The sequence below is a fragment of the Panthera pardus genome, unplaced genomic scaffold, assembly GCF_024362965.1.
Source record: "Panthera pardus isolate Hobbes unplaced genomic scaffold, ASM2436296v1 HiC_scaffold_6, whole genome shotgun sequence".
Lineage (NCBI taxonomy): Eukaryota > Metazoa > Chordata > Mammalia > Carnivora > Felidae > Panthera > Panthera pardus.
In genome coordinates, this window is record NW_026526991.1 from 111671969 (window position 1) to 111691487 (window position 19519).

A 19519-nucleotide genomic window follows, 5' to 3' on the forward strand; every position below is an offset into this window, starting at 1 on the left:
TTTTCAGAAATGAACAAGACTATGCATTAGACCAGGTCCCTTCACCATCAGTGGAAGACCTATGCTATGGTCAGAATTTAATGGGGAGGTAGGAAAGAATGGTGTTTCTTGGGCCTTTGGATACTGATGTTTTTGACTATGATCTTCACAACCTCTGATACCAAGATGTAGGGAAAACACACAATGTTCACTGGGTAAGGGTAAGGGATCTGGGTAACAATACCATTGGGTTTGAGGTCATCGTCAATGGGACCCTTACCCAGATCCAACTATGGATATTTCCCTTTAGATCACTGCAAACTTCCATTGTAATGGCCCAATTAGTATACATATTATTTATAGATGAATTGTCAATGTGAAGTCCCGCTTTGTACCAATTCCTCACCCCTGATGGAAATTGTTGCAGTTAAGTCCATTTTAGTTGGCATGTGGAAGACTGAACCTATCCGATTACCAGTTTCTAGTGCCTTTGTCTCCCAAAACACCTGCCTGAGGATGAAAAAAAAAATATAGCTGCCCTAATTGCTGAGCTGAATGAAATGAAAATTCTCCATAAGACTATTTAACTATCTAATAATTCAGTCAATCTGTGCTCACAACTTTGGGTGTATAGAGACTCAACTGATTTATGCAGCTTAATGTTGTAGTACAGACTTTACAACTATGGTATTTACATTGTGACAGTGCTACAGTCTATGTCCAAATTTGAGGGAACTTGGGATGCAGCAATTGCTATTATGAATGCCCTTTTGAGCATCCCTTTATTGTGGAAGATCATAATCAGTAGCCTTTGGGGATTGGGTTGTCATATGCCACTACTATACTTCCAAAAGGCTGTCAAAATTCTCTGAATATCTGCCATCAACACACAAATGGTGACATGAAAAAGTCCCACTCTCAGAGAAATCAATAGACTTCCACTCTATTGATGACACCTACCAACACGGACACAACTAAACAAATACTGATTGTCCTGCAGATCCACAAATGACAACTCAGTGAGGTTAGTATTACAGCAAGGTACAGTTACCTGGTACCCTAATAGAATTCCTCAACATGCTCTGTAAGGGGCATGACATCTCATTTCAGAGAAGAGTGCCCAGCTTTGTCCCTCTCTACTTTAACAAATGAAAGCCCAGCAATTGATGGGACAAGTCAGTTACTTACACTCTCATATTCCCCATTTAGGGTCTGTGATGGCCTATCTGTGGGATAAGTAGAAGGGCCAGTTCCTTTCAGTAGGGCCATGACCAAGAATATGCCCCAGAGTCCCTCCAACAGGTCACAAGTCTGCCCTTACACTGAGCCCCTCTAATCTCTTTGGCTCATTGACTTACAGAACTCAGGAAAATCTCTTCTCCCTGAAAGAAGGTAAGGCAGGCCACTGCCATAGGTCAGAAGTACCCCTTTGGTCTTTCAAACCCATATCTCCAGGAGACAGATGAAAGGTACACATTCTTTAAGAGATATTATTGGCCAGTTACAGGGCCTTTGCGGACACTGAGTGGTTGCCCTTCACCAAGAAATAACCATAGGATAGGAAATACCAACAAAGAATATCAATACTTCTCCCTTTGTTCTATAGTTATCTTAGGGTACTTAACTTTAGTCAAGCTTTGATTTCTATAAAAAATATACTGAAACAAATATTCATAAACCAAAGAAAAATGATCTTCCAATGAATTTCATTTAAAGCTATCTATAATTACCATACTTATCATAGAATCTTTCCCCTTTGGAAGCTCTTTGTTTTTTTACTTGCAGTTGAGTTTTTGACATTGAGTCTTTAGGATCATGATTTCCAGGTACTTTATCATGAGCTACATAAAGAGAGGCATTTAGTCCAGTAAATGGAAAAACAAAAATATTGTGAGATTCCAGGCTTTCAAAATGTTGACAAATGCACAGCAAAGTTTTCTCTCATTTTTAAAAAGTTATAAGTAAATTATCATAATTATAGGTCCAATATGAAAATGGTGGGAAGAGTTTTTAATGGATGTATTAAAACTGTCTCATTATTCCATTAACATTCATAGTTCTCAAATATGTCTCAATTGAGTTTTTATTTCTGTTAATACTTTAAATTAAAACATAATCATTGATGAAGGAATGAAAATATATATGCACAAGATTATTCATTACAGCATATTTGTAATTGCAAAATATTCAAAACCACATGAATATGCAAACACAGGAGATTGGTTCAATAAACTAAGGTATATACTAGAAACTATAGTAATATCAATTATGGTACATAGTATGATCCAAACAACTGTACATGCAACTCTAAAAGAAATGAAGAAAAGATCCCATCAAACTGATGGAGGAATGTCCAGGATATAATGTTAAGTGGAATAAAAAAACTGGTAGAAAGGGTATCTAGTACATTATCTTTTAGGAAATAACAGAAAGGAAATTTAAAAATAGATATTTACCTTTACAAAATTAAACATGAAAGATAAATCAGAAAAAAAAAGTAGTGGGGCGCCTGGGTGGCTCAGTCGGTTGAGCGTCCAGCTTCGACTCAGGTCATGATCTCGCAGTCTGGGAGTTCAAGCCCCGCGTCAGGCTCTGTGCTGACAGCTCAGAGCCTGGAGCCTGCTTCGGATTCTGTGTCCCCCTCTCTCTGCCCCTCCCCCACTCATGCTCCGTCTCTCTCTGTCTCAGAAATAAATAAACATTAAAAAAAAAATTAAAAAAAAAAAAAGTAGTTTTTTAGTTTTTTCCAAAGTCACTGTGGACGATGTTTGTTGAATTTTACTAAATAACTTTTGATAGTGCTAGGCATGTCCCTCGCACTGAGGAACAGTCTATGATGTAGTATATATTTGAGACTCATTTTTAATGAACAAGTATACAAATCCTTCAACATTGCTTTGCTAGTGAGCTGAGGAGAGCATAGAGTATGAGGTAGTTTGCCTCCATCGTTAAGAAGGTAACTCATGAAATTTAGTGAGGGGATGCATCACAGCAGACTCACTCATTCAGAGTGCCCTGACAGTGGCCACTTGACCAAGGAAGAAAAGGAAGCAGGGAAGGCAATAATGTAAACCCTAGACACACTTGGTCCTCAGCTCCTTTCTCAAGTCTGGCCCACCAATATTGAGTGTCCTTAGACCAGAAAGACTGTTTGGATCACTTTTATAGCCACCTGAAAGATGAGCCACAATGAGCTACTCTGATGGTCCTTTTGTTGAACAATGGGGGGCAAGCACAGTAAACAGATTAGGAGATTGTTAACTAGACTCAGATTTCCAGGGTCATTTGTACCACCTTTACTGGTTTCTAGCACAATTAAACCTCCTTATAAGGTGATGTCAATTGGTTCACAAGACAACCTGAATCTTCTTAACTGACAGATTTCAGGGCAAGGAAAAACCAGCTAATGTGAAATAACGATGTTTGACTAGTGAATGGAGTAACATAAAAATGTTAAGCAGGAACCCACTTCTAAACAATCTGATTAAGTGTTTCCCCAAGGAAAGTTCTGAGTCTGGTTACTCGACAATGGGGCCTCAGGGATGACATTAATGGACTCTCCAACAAGGATTCATGGCCAGATAGTGATCCATAGGTCACCCAACACACAGCCCCACTAGAAGCCAAATGATGATGACATCTAAGACTAACACAAGTGCTCTTCTTTCTGCACTTCTTAGTTTATCTTGGGATAACCAGAGGCCTCTCCTCCCCCATGACCTACTTTTACCCAAACTTTGAGCTTTCAGTATAAACAACAATGAGAATTAGGTCAAGATTCCTATATCTCCATCTGGGGATGAGGGTGTATGCCAAGGTCATGGTTCAATGGGAAGATGGGTGAGAATTGCATTTCTAGGCCTCTTGGATACTGGTGCATATATGAATGTGATCCCTATAATTACTGACACTAGGATGAGGGGAAAAGAGATAAGGTCCAATTGTTTTGGGGCTGAGCATACTAAATGGGACCTTTATCCAAACTCAACTATGGGTGTGTCCTTACAGGCCACTAAAAATCTCCACTGTTATGGCTTTCATTACTGAATGCATTATTTGTATAGATGTATTTTCTATGTACATCTCACTCCTTTCCTCCCCAAGCCCTACTGGCAACTGATGTAGTTTAGGGCCATTTTAATTTGGTATATGGAAAACTATAAGCCTACCAAGCTACCAGTGCCTAGCACCTTTGCCATCCAAGAACACTACTTAGGGAAACAAAAAAAATTACCTTCATTGCTGAGCTTAATAAAACAAAGTTGTCCATGACATTTTTTTCTCTATTCATAAACCCTTTCAGTCTGTGTGTAAGGCCTTGGGTAGCTAGAGACTCAATTTATTAACATCACTCAACACCATAGTACAGAAATGGATGCTAGTGTCACTTGGAATTGTGACCTTCATAGAAGTTTACTGGCCAAGGTGAGTGAAACAGGTATGCAGCAACTGGTATCATAAATGCCCTTTCTAGCATTCCTGTTCAACACCGGTAATTAGGATCACAAGTTTACCTTATGTGTAATGGGTTATAATATACCCTTGATGTCCTTCCATAAGCCCATAACCTGGAAAAAAAGCCCTGCCCCCGATCAAGTACTAACCTTCCACTATATTTATGACATTCTCCACTGGACCCCGATAAGAGTACTACCCAACAAGGACTGAATACTGTAATAACCCACATGCAGCAACACAGCTATACCATTAATATAAACAAGGCACAAGAACCTGATACTCATGCAAAATATGGGGGCAAAATGGAAAGGATTACATTGTCTCACTCCAAGTTCTAAGGGGTAAAGCTTTTTTTTCTCTCTCTACTCAAAAAATACAAAGGAGACCCAGTAATTAGTGGGATTATTTGGCTTCTGGAACTTTCACATTACCTATGCAGACATCTCAATGATACCCATCTATAATTTTACCAAAAAGGCCTCTACCTTTGAGTGGGTCCCAGCCAAACGGATGCCTTACGGATCCTCCAACAGGCCTCTCAGACAACCCTTCTAGTTTGTTCCTTTGATCCACATTTGCTTTTTGAGTTACAGATCTCAACACCTTATCTACCAATTTGAGTTCTATGACAGAAGGACAATGCCACAAGTCAGAGGTGACTGGTGGGTTACTGAACCCAAAATCTTCCTAAAATGTATACCCCTTGAGATACTACTGGTCGGTCTTTGGATCTTAGTGGATACTGAGCACATGACTTATGGATGTGAAATTGTCTTACAAGCAGAAACCAACAAAAGTTATGAATACTTTGACTTTCTTCTCCAATTAGGATATTCAGATTAAAAATCAAACTATAAATTTTCTACAAAATATATGCTCATATACATATTCATGAACCAAAGTAAAACAATCTTCTGATATGATTAATTTAAAATATTTATGTATGATTATTATACTTACTAGTGACTCTTTCCTCTTTAGCAATTTTTTGTTTGTTTACTTGAAGTTGGGTTTTTGACATTGACTCTTGAGGCTCAAGCACAGGATTTTCATCTGTTATGTTGTCATGAGCTACATAAAGAGAGGCTTTTAAATAACCATTTAACGGGGGGTTCCGGAAGATGGCGGCGTAGGAGGACGCGGGGCTCACAGCGCGTCCTGCCGATCACTTAGATTCCACCTACACCTGCCTAAAGAACCCAGAAAACCGCCAGAGGATTAGCAGAAGGGAGTCTCCGGAGTCAAGCGCAGACCAGAGGCCCACGGAAGAGGGTAGGAAGGGCGGCGAGGCGGTGCGCGCTCCACGGACTGGCGGGAGGGAGCCGGGGCGGAGGGGCGGCTCGCCGGCCAAGCAGAGCCCCCGAGTCTGGCTGGCAAAAGCAGAGGGGCCGGACAGACTGTGTTCCGACAGCAAGCGCGACTTAGCGTCTGGGAGGTCATAAGTTAACAGCTCTGCTCGGAAAGCGGGAAGGCTGGAGGACAAAGGGAGGGAGAGCTGCTGAGCCCTCGGACGGCAGAGCTCAGCTTGGCGGGGAACAAAGGCGCCAGCGCCATCTCCCCCGCCCATCCCCCAGCCAAAATCCCAAAGGGAACCAGTTCCTGCCAGGGAACTTGCTCGCTCCGCGCAAACACCCAACTCTGTGCTTCTGCAGAGCCAAACCTCCGGCAGCGGATCTGACTCCCTCCCGCTGCCACAGGGCTCCTCCTGAAGTGGATCACCTAAGGAGAAGCGAGCTAAGCCTGCCCCTCCAGCCCCCGTGCACCTTGCCCACCCACCCCAGCTAATACGCCAGATCCCCAGCAACACAAGCCTGGCAGTGTGCAAGTAGCCCAGACGGGACACGCCACCCCACAGTGAATCCCGCCCCTAGGAGAGGGGAAGAGAAGGCACACACCAGTCTGACTGTGGCCCCAGCAGTGGGCTGGGGGCAGACATCGGGTTGGACTGCGGCCCCGCCCACTAACTCCAGTTATACACCACAGCACAGGGGAAGTGCACTGCAGGTCCTCACCACGCCAGGGACTCTCCAAAATGACCAAACGGAAGAATTCCCCTCAGAAGAATCTCCAGGAAATAACAACAGCTAATGAACTGATCAAAAAGGATTTAAATAATATAACAGAAAGTGAATTTAGAATAATAGTCATAAAATTAATCGCTGGGCTTGAAAACAGTATACAGGACAGCAGAGAATCTCTTGCCACAAAGATCGAGGGACTAAGGAACAGTCACGAGGAGTTGAAAAACGCTTTAAACGAATTGCAAAACAAAATGGAATCCACGATGGCTCGGCTTGAAGAGGCAGAGGAGAGAATAGGTGAACTAGAAGATAAAGTTATGGAGAAAGAGGAAGCTGAAAGAAAGAAAAATAAAAAAATCCAGGAGTATGAGGGGAAAATTAGAGAACTAAGTGATACACTAAAAAAAAATAATATACGCATAATTGGTATCCCAGAGGAGGAAGAGAGAGGGAAGGGTGCTGAAGGGGTACTTGAACAAATTATAGCTGAGAACTTCCCTGAACTGGGGAAGGAAAAAGGCATTGAAATCCAAGAGGCACAGAGAACTCCCTTCAGACGTAACTTGAATCGATCTTCTGCACGACATATCATAGTGAAACTGGCAAAATACAAGGATAAAGAGAAAATTCTGAAAGCAGCAAGGGATAAACGTGCCCTCACATATAAAGGGAGACCTATAAGACTCGTGACTGATCTCTCCTTTGAAACTTGGCAGGCCAGAAAGGCTTGGCACGATATCTACAGTGTGCTAAACAGAAAAAATATGCAGCCGAGAATCCTTTATCCAGCAAGTCTGTCATTTAGAATAGAAGGAGAGATAAAGGTCTTCCCAAACAAACAAAAACTGAAGGAATTTGTCACCACGAAACCAGCCCTACAAGAGATCCTAAGGGGGATCCTGTGAGACAAAGTACCAGAGACATCACTACAAGCATAAAACATACAGACATCACAATGACTCTAAACCCATATCTTTCTATAATAACACTGAATGTAAATGGATTAAATGCGCCAACTAAAAGACATAGGGTATCAGAATGGATAAAAAAACAAGACCCATCTATTTGCTGTCTACAAGAGACTCATTTTAGATCTGAGGACACCTTTAGATTGAGAGTGAGGGGATGGAGAACTATTTATCATGCTCCTGGAAGCCAAAAGAAAGCTGGAGTAGCCATACTTATATCAGACAAACTAGACTTTAAATTAAAGGCTGTAACAAGAGATGAAGAAGGGCATTATATAATAATCACAGGGTCTTTCCACCAGGAAGAGCTAACTATTATAAATGTCTATGTGCCAAATACCCGAGCCCCCAGATATATAAAACAATTACTCATAAACATAAGCAACCTTATTGATAAGAATGTGGTCATTGCAGGGGACTTTAACACCCCACTTACAGAAATGGATAGATCATCTAGACACACAGTCAATAAAGAAACAAGGGCCCTGAAAGATACATTGGATCAGATGGACTTGACAGATATATTTAGAACTCTGCATCCCAAAGCAACAGAATATACTTTCTTCTCGAGTGCACATGGAACATTCTCCAAGATAGATCATATACTGGGTCACAAAACAGCCCTTCATAAGTTTACAAGAATTGAAATTATACCATGCATACTTTCAGACCACAATGCTATGAAGCTTGAAATCAACCACAGGAAAAAGTCTGGAAAACCTCCAAAAGCATGGATGTTAAAGAACACCCTACTAACGAATGAGTGGGTCAACCAGGCAATTAGAGAAGAAATTAAAATATATATGGAAACAAACGAAAATGAAAATACAACAATCCAAACGCTTTGGGATGCAGCGAAGGCAGTCCTGAGAGGAAAATACATTGCAATCCAGGCCTACCTCAAGAAACAAGAAAAATCCCAAATACAAAACCTAACAGCACACCTAAAGGAAATAGAAGCAGAACAGCAAAGGCAGCCTAAACCCAGCAGAAGAAGAGAAATCATAAATATCAGAGCAGAAATAAACAATATAGAATCTAAAAAAACTGTAGAGCAGATCAACGAAACCAAGAGTTGGTTTTTTGAAAAAATAAACAAAATTGACAAACCTCTAGCCAGGCTTCTCAAAAAGAAAAGGGAGATGACCCAAATAGATAAAATCATGAATGAAAATGGAATGATTACAACCAATCCCTCAGAGATACAAACAATTATCAGGGAATACTATGAAAAATTATATGCCAGCAAATTGGACAACCTGGAAGAAATGGACAAATTTCTAAACACCCACACTCTTCCAAAACTCAATCAGGAGGAAATAGAAAGCTTGAACAGACCCATAACCAGCGAAGAAGTTGAATCGGTTATCAAAAATCTCCCAACAAATAAGAGTCCAGGACCAGATGGCTTCCCAGGGGAGTTCTACCAGACATTTAAAGCAGAGATAATACCTATCCTTCTCAAGCTATTCCAAGAAATAGAAAGGGAAGGAAAACTTCCAGACTCATTCTATGAAGCCAGTATTACTTTGATTCCTAAACCAGACAGAGACCCAGTAAACAAAGAGAACTACAGGCCAATATCCCTGATGAATATGGATGCAAAAATTCTTAATAAGATACTAGCAAATCGAATTCAACAGCATATAAAAAGAATTATTCACCATGATCAAGTGGGATTCATTCCTGGGATGCAGGGCTGGTTCAACATTCGCAAATCGATCAACGTGATACATCACATTAACAAAAAAAAAGAGAAGAACCATATGATCCTGTCAATCGATGCAGAAAAGGCCTTTGACAAAATCCAGCACCCTTTCTTAATAAAAACCCTTGAGAAAGTCGGGATAGAAGGAACATACTTAAAGATCATAAAGGCCATTTATGAAAAGCCCACAGCTAACATCATTCTCAACGGGGAAAAACTGAGAGCTTTTTCCCTGAGATCAGGAACACGACAGGGATGCCCACTGTCACCGCTGCTGTTTAATATAGTGCTGGAAGTTCTAGCATCAGCAATCAGACAACAAAAGGAAATCAAAGGCATCAAAATTGGCAAAGATGAAGTCAAGCTTTCGCTTTTTGCAGATGACATGATATTATACATGGAAAATCCGATAGACTCCACCAAAAGTCTGCTAGAACTGATACATGAATTCAGCAAAGTTGCAGGATACAAAATCAATGTGCAGAAATCAGTTGCATTCTTATACACTAACAATGAAGCAACAGAAAGGCAAATGAAGAAACTGATCCCATTCACAATTGCACCAAGAAGCATAAAATACCTAGGAATAAATCTAACCAAAGATGTAAAAGATCTGTATGCTGAAAACTATAGAAAGCTTATGCAGGTAATTGAAGAAGATATAAAGAAATGGAAAGACATTCCCTGCTCATGGATTGGAAGAATAAATATTGTCAAAATGTCAATACTACCCAAAGCTATCTACACATTCAATGCAATCCCAATCAAAATTGCACCAGCATTCTTCTCAAAACTAGAACAAGCAATCCTAAAATTCATATGGAACCACAAAAGGCCCCGAATAGCCAAAGTAATTTTGAAGAAGAAGACCAAAGCAGGAGGCATCACAATCCCAGACTTTAGCCTCTACTACAAAGCTGTCATCATCAAGACAGCATGGTATTGGCATAAAAACAGACACATAGACCAATGGAATAGAATAGAAACCCCAGAACTAGACCCACAAACGTATGGCCAACTCATCTTTGACAAAGCAGGAAAGAACATCCAATGGAAAAAAGACAGTCTCTTTAACAAATGGTGCTGGGAGAACTGGACAGCAACATGCAGAAGGTTGAAACTAGACCACTTTCTCACACCATTCACAAAAATAAACTCAAAATGGATAAAGGACCTGAATGTGAGACAGGAAACCATCAAAACCTTAGAGGAGAAAGCAGGAAAAGACCTCTCTGACCTCAGCTGTAGCAATCTCTTACTCAGCACATCCCCAAAGGCAAGGGAATTAAAAGCAAAAGTGAATTACTGGGACCTTATGAAGATAAAAAGCTTCTGCACAGCAAAGGAAACAACCAACAAAACTAAAAGGCAACCAACGGAATGGGAAAAGATATTTGCAAATGACACATCGGACAAAGGGCTAGTATCCAAAATCTATAAAGAGCTCATCAAACTCCACACCCGAAAAACAAATAACCCAGTGAAGAAATGGGCAGAAAACATGAATAGACACTTCTCTAAAGAAGACATCCGGATGGCCAACAGGCACATGAAAAGATGTTCAACGTCGCTCCTTATCAGGGAAATACAAATCAAAACCACACTCAGATACCACCTCACGCCAGTCAGAGTGGCCAAAATGAAGAAATCAGGAGACTATAGATGCTGGAGAGAATGTGGAGAAACAGGAACCCTCTTGCACTGTTGGTGGGAATGCAAATTGGTGCAGCCGCTCTGGAAAGCAGTGTGGAGGTTCCTCAGAAAATTAAAAATAGACCTACCCTATGACCCAGCAATAGCACTGCTAGGAATTTATCCAAGGGATACAGGAGTACTGATGCATAGGGGCACCTGTACCCCAACGTTTATAGCGGCACTCTCAACAATAGCCAAATTATGGAAAGAGCCTAAATGTCCATCAACTGATGAATGGATAAAGAAATTGTGGTTTATATACACAATGGAATACTACGTGGCAATGAGAAAAAATGAAATATGGCCTTTTGTAGCAACATGGATGGAACTGGAGAGTGTGATGCTAAGTGAAATAAGCCATACAGAGAAAGACAGATACCATATGGTTTCACTCTTATGTGGATCCTGAGAAACATAACAGAAACCCATGGGGGAGGGGAAGGAAAAAAAAAAAAAAAAAAAAGAGGTTAGAGTGGGAGAGAGCCAAAGCATAAGAGACTGTTAAAAACTGAGAACAAACTGAGGGTTGATGGGGGGTGGGAGGGAGGGCAGGGTGGGTGATGGGTATTGAGCAGGGCACCTTTTGGGATGAGCACTGGGTGTTGTATGGAAACCAATTTGACAGTAAATTTCATATATTAAAAAAATAAATGAATAAATAAATAAATAAATAAATAACCATTTAACAAAACAGAACTATTGTGAAATTCCTAAATTTCAAACTTAGGAATAGTCTATAGCAGCATTTTCTTTCACATAAACAATTATAAATACATCACTATAATGTGAATTCTGACATGAATAAGGTGATAAGGGTTTTAATGGGTAATTGTTGGAGCTATCTCCTTAATTCAAGAACATATTTTGCATTAAATATTTATATTAGCCTCTAATTTTCTTGTGTTATTTATACTTTATGTTAATAAATATTAATAAAATTAAATTAAAAATATATGTACATTATCTCTACATTATTTTTAATTGAAAAATATACAAAATTACATAAATGTTCAAGTATGGATGACTGAATAAGATATAATTCTATGAACTATGGCATGGTATAAAATCTCATAAGTAATGTGATAAAGATCTTTATAAGCTGACTTATAAGAATTTCCTGGAGATAATATTACGTGGAAAAAAGAAACCAGAAATGGGGACAATGATTTTAAAAGAAGGAAAATAAAAAAAGAGAGAGCAAAATAGATACTTACCTTTAAAACAGAAAACACAGAAAACATGTAAGAAAAAATACAAATGATCAACTATAAGATGTGAGGGGAATAATGAGGAAGGAATGGTAATCTCTAAGTATACCTTTTTACTTATTTTCTAATTTAGAAGTACGATCACATTATGCATATTCCAAAAATTGAAATAAGGTCAAGTATAAGACAACTAAAATGGAAAGAAACCTTAGAAAGAAAAAGTACTAATCTAAGTAATTCAGCAATATGTTATTTAACATAAACCCTCATTCTTCAACAAGAGAGTAGGGGGCAGACTACAAACATATAACAGAATCTTTCAATAGGTTTATTTTTCTAGTGGCATATACTAAGCAATTCCGAAATAATTTCAGAAACGTTGTAGGGATGAGCAAATTAATATGGTTGTTCAGAGTCAGGTTCACACTATAAAAGAAAGAACATCTGCATATGAAAAAAAGGAAGGGAAGAACAAGTACTGAGGGGATGGACTGAAATTTAAGATGTCCATGAGAACTCATGATTTCTAAATTAATTTAGAAATTAGTTGTTACTTTCAATTTGGCTTGCTATCTAAATATGTCTCTGCATGTGTATATGCATGTATATGTGCACATATGTGTATGTGTGTAGAAATATGTGTATGTGTATATATACATATGTATATATAGGAATCCAACTCCAGGCCAAAATCCTACATTTGACATTTTAGGCCCAATCATAGACAATTACAAAGTTTCTACCTGGCAGTACTCACAGAGGGGAAGGGGAGTGGAATTTACCACCCACACCAAGTTTAATGCACAGCCTGTGAATGCCAGACACTTGAGGTAGTTGCAGTCAAAGACTAAGACCCATCCATGACATGCTCTTATGCATTCTGTTTCCATGCCAGGTGCCTCCATTAGAGGCCTTCTTGTGAAAAAGGGAGGAGTCAGCTAATACACTGTACTTTTTAGGCACTTCTCAATAGTCCACTTTACTAGGGATATTTAAAGATACCTTTCTGATTTCAACTCAGTATTTAGGACTTCTGTACTCCTAGTCATCCTACATCAATATTTGCAAGGCTCCTGGATTAAAAAACAGACCAGAACCTTTTGTTTGGGGCTTCTTCAGCTATGAGATTATCTTCCCCCAAACTTCACTCCCATCTGTACTGATACATCTGACCCTTTGCTGGTTTGGTTCTGTGGAGTAAATGAAAGACGTTTTCCTATTTAGACTCTTGTTTATACTATTGTAGTAAGTGAATAAAAGCTTAACTGTTACTTTCAGTTGGGTTTGCTATCTAAATTGATGAAGTCAAAATTGGCAGCTTTTTCTCTGACAAATTGGCATAGTCAACAATAAAGTAAAATTCTGGAAGGAGAACTTTGGGAGGTGCTAGTGAGTCTACAAGACTCTTTTGAGGGATACAACTGGATCATTCACAAAAGTCATAGGGTCCTACAGGGCACAGCATCAGACAAGACAATGTATCTCCAGAAGTGCTAGTGGACACTGATGGGGGCTCTCCAGGAGAGTACTATTGTATTATTTACATATACTTTACTATTAAATTCTGAGCATGAACAATGGTCCTTCTATTTACCTCTCAATTCACTGGCCAAAACACACAGTGAGTGGTCAAATTAGATATTCAACAGATGAACTCTAAGCTAGGGAAGCAATACCTTGGCTACTGCCTTTGGTCCTCTGGTGATAGGACCTAAAGTTATCAGAGATCTAGCATGCTGAGTTGCATTCAATGCTGTTAATTTTAAGAACCCCTCCTTGTAATAGTTAGCCTACGACTCATTAATTTATTGAGATATGTTCTTAAAGGGAAAAAGAATGTAGGGTCTTGAGGGTCACTTGATCCAGTGACCTGAAGAGACCTTAGAGACTGGGTAGTTCCCCTCAATAATACAGGAGATAATCTTTTTAAACTTATTGAGGGAGACTAGCATCTGTGGGGCTTGTAAATACAAAACTCCTTGGAGAGACTGGGCAACAGCCATGTTGCCCACAGAAGTGGGCATGGAATAGTTCTGTCAAGGTAGCAACTATTGACCAGCAGAAAAAGTGATATCAAATGGTAATTGGTCAGCTAAACCTGGACAAGATAAGCAAAGGTTTTCTAGACGAGATATATAAGTTCAGTTGCCCATCAGTGGGTTCTCAAATGAAGAGACTGAAGGACTCTTTACAAAGGTACTCATGGACAGGTAGTATTCAGGAGCACTCAAGGGTCTGTACCACTATGGTATACATGGTGACAGTTACTCTGACAAAAACAAGTGTTATCACTCTACTCCTTACAATGTTTTTTTCTCTTCCAAACTTTTATTTAAATTCCAGTTAGTTAACATACAGTTAATATCAGTTTCATGTATAGGATTTAGTGATTATCACTTACTTACATACAATACCAAGTGCTCATCACAAATGCCCCTAATCACCCATTTAACCCATCTCCCAGCCCACCTCCCCTCCAGCAACCCTAAGTTTGTTCTCTATAATTAAGAGTCTGATTTATTGTTTGCTCCTCCTTTTTTTTTACATGTTTATCTGTTTCTTAAATTCCACATATGAGTGAAATCATATGGTATTTGTCTTTCTCTGAATAACTTATCTCACTTAGTATAATACTCTCTAGCTCCATTCACGACATTGCAAATAGCAAGATTTCATTCTTTTTTATGGCTGAGTAATATTTCAGTGTGTGTGTGTGTGTGTGTCTGTGTGTGTGTGTGTGTGTGTGTGTGTTACATTTTTATTCATTCACTAGTCAAGCTGTAGTGATCAAGACAGTATATTCACTGGTGCAAAAACAAACACATAGATCAATGGAACAGAATAGAAAACTCAGAAATGAACCCACAACTATAAGGCCAATTAATCTTCAACTAAGCAGGAAACAATATCCAATCAGAAAAATAGTCTCTTCAACAAATGGTTTTGGGAAAACTGGAGAGCAACATGCAAAAGAATGAAACTGAACCATTTTCTTACAACACACATAAAAAAAATTCAAAATATATTAAAGATCTAAATGTGAGACATGAAACCATCAAAATCTCAGAGGAGAACACAGGTAGGAACCTCTTTGACATTGGTCATAGAAGCTTTCTACTAGATACATCTCCTGAGGCAAGGAAACAAAAGCAAAAATGAACATCAAAATAAAACGTCTCTGCACAGTGAAGGAAACAATAAACAAAGCTAAAAGGAAATCTACAGAATTAGAGAAGATATTTAAAAGTGACATATCCGATAAAGGGTTGGTATCCAAAATATATAAATAAATTATAAATGACAACACCCAAAAATGAAAATCCAGTTAAAAAATGGCCAGAAAACATGAATAGACATTTTCCAAAAATAGACATCTAGATGGCTAACACATGAAAATATTCTCAACATCATTCATCATCAGGGAAATATAAATCAAAACTACAATGAGATATTACCTCACCCCATCAGAATGGCTACAATTAACAACACAGGAGACAAAGATGTTGGTAAGTATGCAGATAAAAAGGAACTCTCTTACACTGCTAGTGGGAATGCAAACTGGTGTAGCCACTCTGAAAAACAGTATGGAGGTTCCCCAAAAAGTTAAAAATAGAACTAACTACTACTAGGTATTTACCCAAAGAAATAAAAAATACTGATTTGAAGGGATACATACACTTCAGTGTATATAGCAGCATTATCAACAATAGCCAAATTATGTAAAGAGCCCAAATGTCCTCCCAGTGAATCTTGACAGGAGTCAGAAAGCCCAGCCAATTTTTACTCTGAACTTTTGCCTTTCAAAAATGAAAAATACAAGGGGATAGGCCACATCCCAATATACCCAGTGGACACATGAGGACCTCTGCTAAGGAAGAAGTTAACTGGGAAATGGTAGACAAATGCATTTTTTAATGTCTTTTGAATAGTGGTACATAAGTGGCTGTAATCACAACTCTTGAAATCAGGATGACAGGATGACAGGAACACAAATAATGCTGTCTGGTTTGGGGTCTGAGGCCAACACCAATGGAACTATTATCCAGAACAGACAAGGTCCTCTTGGGTCAACAAAAAATTCCATTGTTATGGCCCCAGAAAATAAATGTATTAGAGATATGTGTTAGAGATATATTGTCTATAAGAAACTGCACTCACATTCTTCCAAGCCCTGATGGAAATTGTTGCAGTTAGAGCCATTTTAGGGGAGCATAAGAAAACAGTTAACCTACCTAATTGCCAGCACCTAGCACCTTTGTCTCCCAAAAATCTTCCTGGGAAATAAGATAAATAATTTCCCTCTTTGCTGATCTTAAGACAGCAAAATCTCCTGGAAACTATGTCCCCATTCAATAAATAAATTGGCTTGTGCATCTGGCCTTGAGTTCATACTCAACTGATTTTGGTCATTCAATACAAAGGACAGTCCTTGGTACTAGCAGTATCTGACACTGACTGACGTAGAAACTATTGTCCACAGTGTGGGAACTTGTTATGCAACAATTGATATTGCAACCCTTTTCAGTATCCCTCTGGCTGGGAATTATTAGTATCAGTTCATTCTTGTGTAGAATGGGTACAACTCATCACTCATATCCCTCCACAAATCTATCTAAATTTTTGATCTGTCACCAATGCATAGATCATAACCTGGAAAATATCCTACTACCAGAGGGAGGAATAGCTTTCTATGTTATTGATAATATCATTATATTGGTTCCAGACAAGGAACTAACCAAAACCAAGGGCTAGACACCTTGCTGATGCACAGGTGGTAACTTGATGGGCCATTATTACAAAGTTCAAGAACCTAGTACCCAAATGAAATTCCTAGGCATTATGTACAAGAGATATGGTGTCTCATCCCATTAGAGGAAACTGGCTTTGGCCCTCTATGCTACAACAATTATAAAGGATACCTGATAATTGATGGAACTATTCACTTACTTGCATGCTCAATGCCCCCTATCACTGGGATTATAAGAAAGGTCATTTACTTTTAATGGATCCACAACCAGAAGAATGACCTGGAAGCCCTCATACTGAGGCAACCCTTCCCCTAGGCTCCTCTGATCCATTTTGCTTTTCGAGTTACAGATCTCAACAATGTCTCTCTTTGTCAGTTGGAACTTTAGGAAGAAAAACACTGCCACAGATAAGAGGCATCTGTTGGACCTTTGAATCCATAATCTCTAGCAGTAGCTAGGTGAAAAATATACACCCTTTAAGAAATAATTAGTGGTCTATTATTGAGCTTCAGTGGATACTGACATATGACTCATGACTGTGAAATAGTCTCAATACAAGCAATTCCAACCAGAAGTTATCAATACTTTTGTTTTTGTTCTTTAACTATCTTAGGGTAATCATACTTTAAATCAAAGTGTAAAAATCTCTATAAAATATATGTTCAAATACATATTCATGAACCAAAGTAAAGAGATTTGATGAATATAACTTAAAATAATTTAGATTTATCTATAATTATTCTACTTACTAATGAATGCTTCACCTTGGGAAGTTTTTTGTTTCTTTACTTGCATTTCTGTTTCTGACTTTGAGTCTTGATGCTTAAGCATAAGGTTTTTATCTGGTACATCATCATTATCTACATAAAGAGATACATTTAGTTCATTAAACAGAAAAACAGTTCTATTTGAAATCTCTAGAGATCACACTTAAAACAAGTATATAGCATTATTTTCTCTCATTTTTATTACCATAATGCTAGACCTAGGATTTTATGATGAGAAGAATTTTAATATGTGTGTGTTGAAGTAGTCTCATTATTTCATAAACATTTCTTGTCATAAAAATATATTTTATATTAGTTCCTACTTGCTTTGGATTCTTTATAGTTTAGGTTAATATATATAGTCATAGCCCAAACAATATAAATGCACGCATACAATATTATTCATTACACCATATTTGTAATTATAAGATACTCAAAAGCACCCAAATATATAAGCATATGAGATTGGTTAAATAACAAAGTAATATCAACTATGATGTATAATGTGGTACAAAGAGTTACACATGTGGCTCTAAAGTAATTTTAAAAATTACTATATCCCAACTTTAAGGGATTGCTAAGAGGTAAGTTTATTTGGGAAAAAGTGCAAATGGAAGCTATCAAGTATGCTTTTAGGAAAAAAAAGAATGGGAAATAAAAAGAAAATATATACTTACCTTTAGAAAAAGAAACACAGGAAAGACAAACCAGAAAATAAAGTAGATTGTCATCAAAAGTTGTGTAGACCCTTCATGTAGATTGCACACAATGACTACTAGATCTAAGCATGTCTCTGGTGCTGATGACAACTTATAATGCAGTGAATTTTTCTCATGTTTAATGAAAAAGAATGTAGGACCCTCAGGATTACTTTGCCTAGGGACCCAAAGAAACCATGAATAGTTTGCCTCCAGCATAAAGGAAGTAATCTTATTAAATGTAGTTAGGGACAGTGGCACTTTGTGAAGTGTGTCACTACAGACTCCCTCATTCAGGAAGTCTTTCAGTGGCCACTTTGCCTAAGAAAGATGAAGAAGGGGTCAAGTGGAAGAAACAACATTAATACCTGAGACGCTCTCCTTCCTTAGTTAGCTACTATTTGGTCTTGAACTGGTTTGGTCCAAATAAGGTGAGTTCTCTACCAAAAAAAAAAAAAAATTGGACCACTTTTACAACCACCTACAAGGTGCTCTGCAAGCCACCTGATAGTTCCTTGGTTCAACAATTAGGAGAGAGCATGGTAAATGATGAGATTGTTTACCGGACTCCGATCTAATTTCATTCTTGCAACTCTCACTGGTTACCTAGCTCAATTAAACCTCCTTACAAGGTGATGTCAGCTGGTTCATGGAACAATCCAGATCTTAACTTAAAAACTTCCAAGCAAAGAAAAGGCAACTACTAGCAAGATACCAACTTTTCACTAGCAGCCAGAATGATGTACAAATGATAAGTGAGTACTTACTCCCGGACCACCTGGTTAAAGTCTTTCCCAAAGACATCTATGGGTCTTGTTACTCAACAATGGGTCTCCAGGAAGAGATTAAAAAGCTCTCCATCAGATACTTGTGACCAGATAATGGTCACTGGGGCATAACACAGAGCCCCACTAAAGTCCACATAGTCCCTCCAGGCCTCCCAGTGAATCTTAAGATGAATCAGAGAACAACCTCCTACTTTTACTCAGATCTCTCAACTTTAAAAAATAAACAAGACTATGTGTTAGGCCAAGGTCCCTATGACCCCATTGGTAACATGGAGGCATTTGGCAAAGTCACAGTTCATTGGGGAGGTGAGGAAGAATTGTATTTCTTGGGCCTTTTGGACCAAGATGAAGGAGTAACAGATAATACTCTCTGGTGTTGGATTTGAAGCAACCAACTATAGGTATATCCCTTCAGCCACCACCACCCCAAACCCTATTGTTATGGACTCCACTACTGAATGTGTTGTTGATATATATGTTT

At 38.6% G+C, this 19519-nt stretch overlaps 1 protein-coding gene across 1 annotated transcript; it reads right to left on the bottom strand.

Moving 5' to 3' along the window:
• Positions 1-1695: 1695 nt before the first annotated feature.
• LOC128775008 (coiled-coil domain-containing protein 7-like) lies at positions 1696-18342 on the bottom strand. Its single transcript, XM_053895359.1, has 5 exons — positions 18230-18342; positions 17535-17645; positions 5398-5508; positions 4923-5060; positions 1696-1820 (listed from the first exon to the last, which is right to left on the bottom strand). Exons 2-5 carry the CDS (start codon positions 17614-17616, stop codon positions 1696-1698), a joined length of 456 nt encoding a protein of 151 aa, XP_053751334.1. The 5' UTR covers positions 17617-17645; positions 18230-18342.
• Positions 18343-19519: the final 1177 nt, after the last annotated feature.

Excerpts from the sequence above, each read along its gene's own strand:
- LOC128775008 (XM_053895359.1), bottom strand. The coding sequence starts at position 17,616 with ATGCTTAAGCATCAAGACTCAAAGTCAGAAACAGAAATGCAAGTAAAG. Across the intron at positions 5,509-17,534 it reads CCAAGGTGAAGCATTCATTA|CTCATGACAACATAACAGAT; the intron begins GTAAGTAGAATA and ends CTCTTTATGTAG. Across the intron at positions 5,061-5,397 it reads TAAAGAGGAAAGAGTCACTA|AACTCAAATTGGTAGATAAG; the intron begins GTAAGTATAATA and ends CTTCTGTCATAG.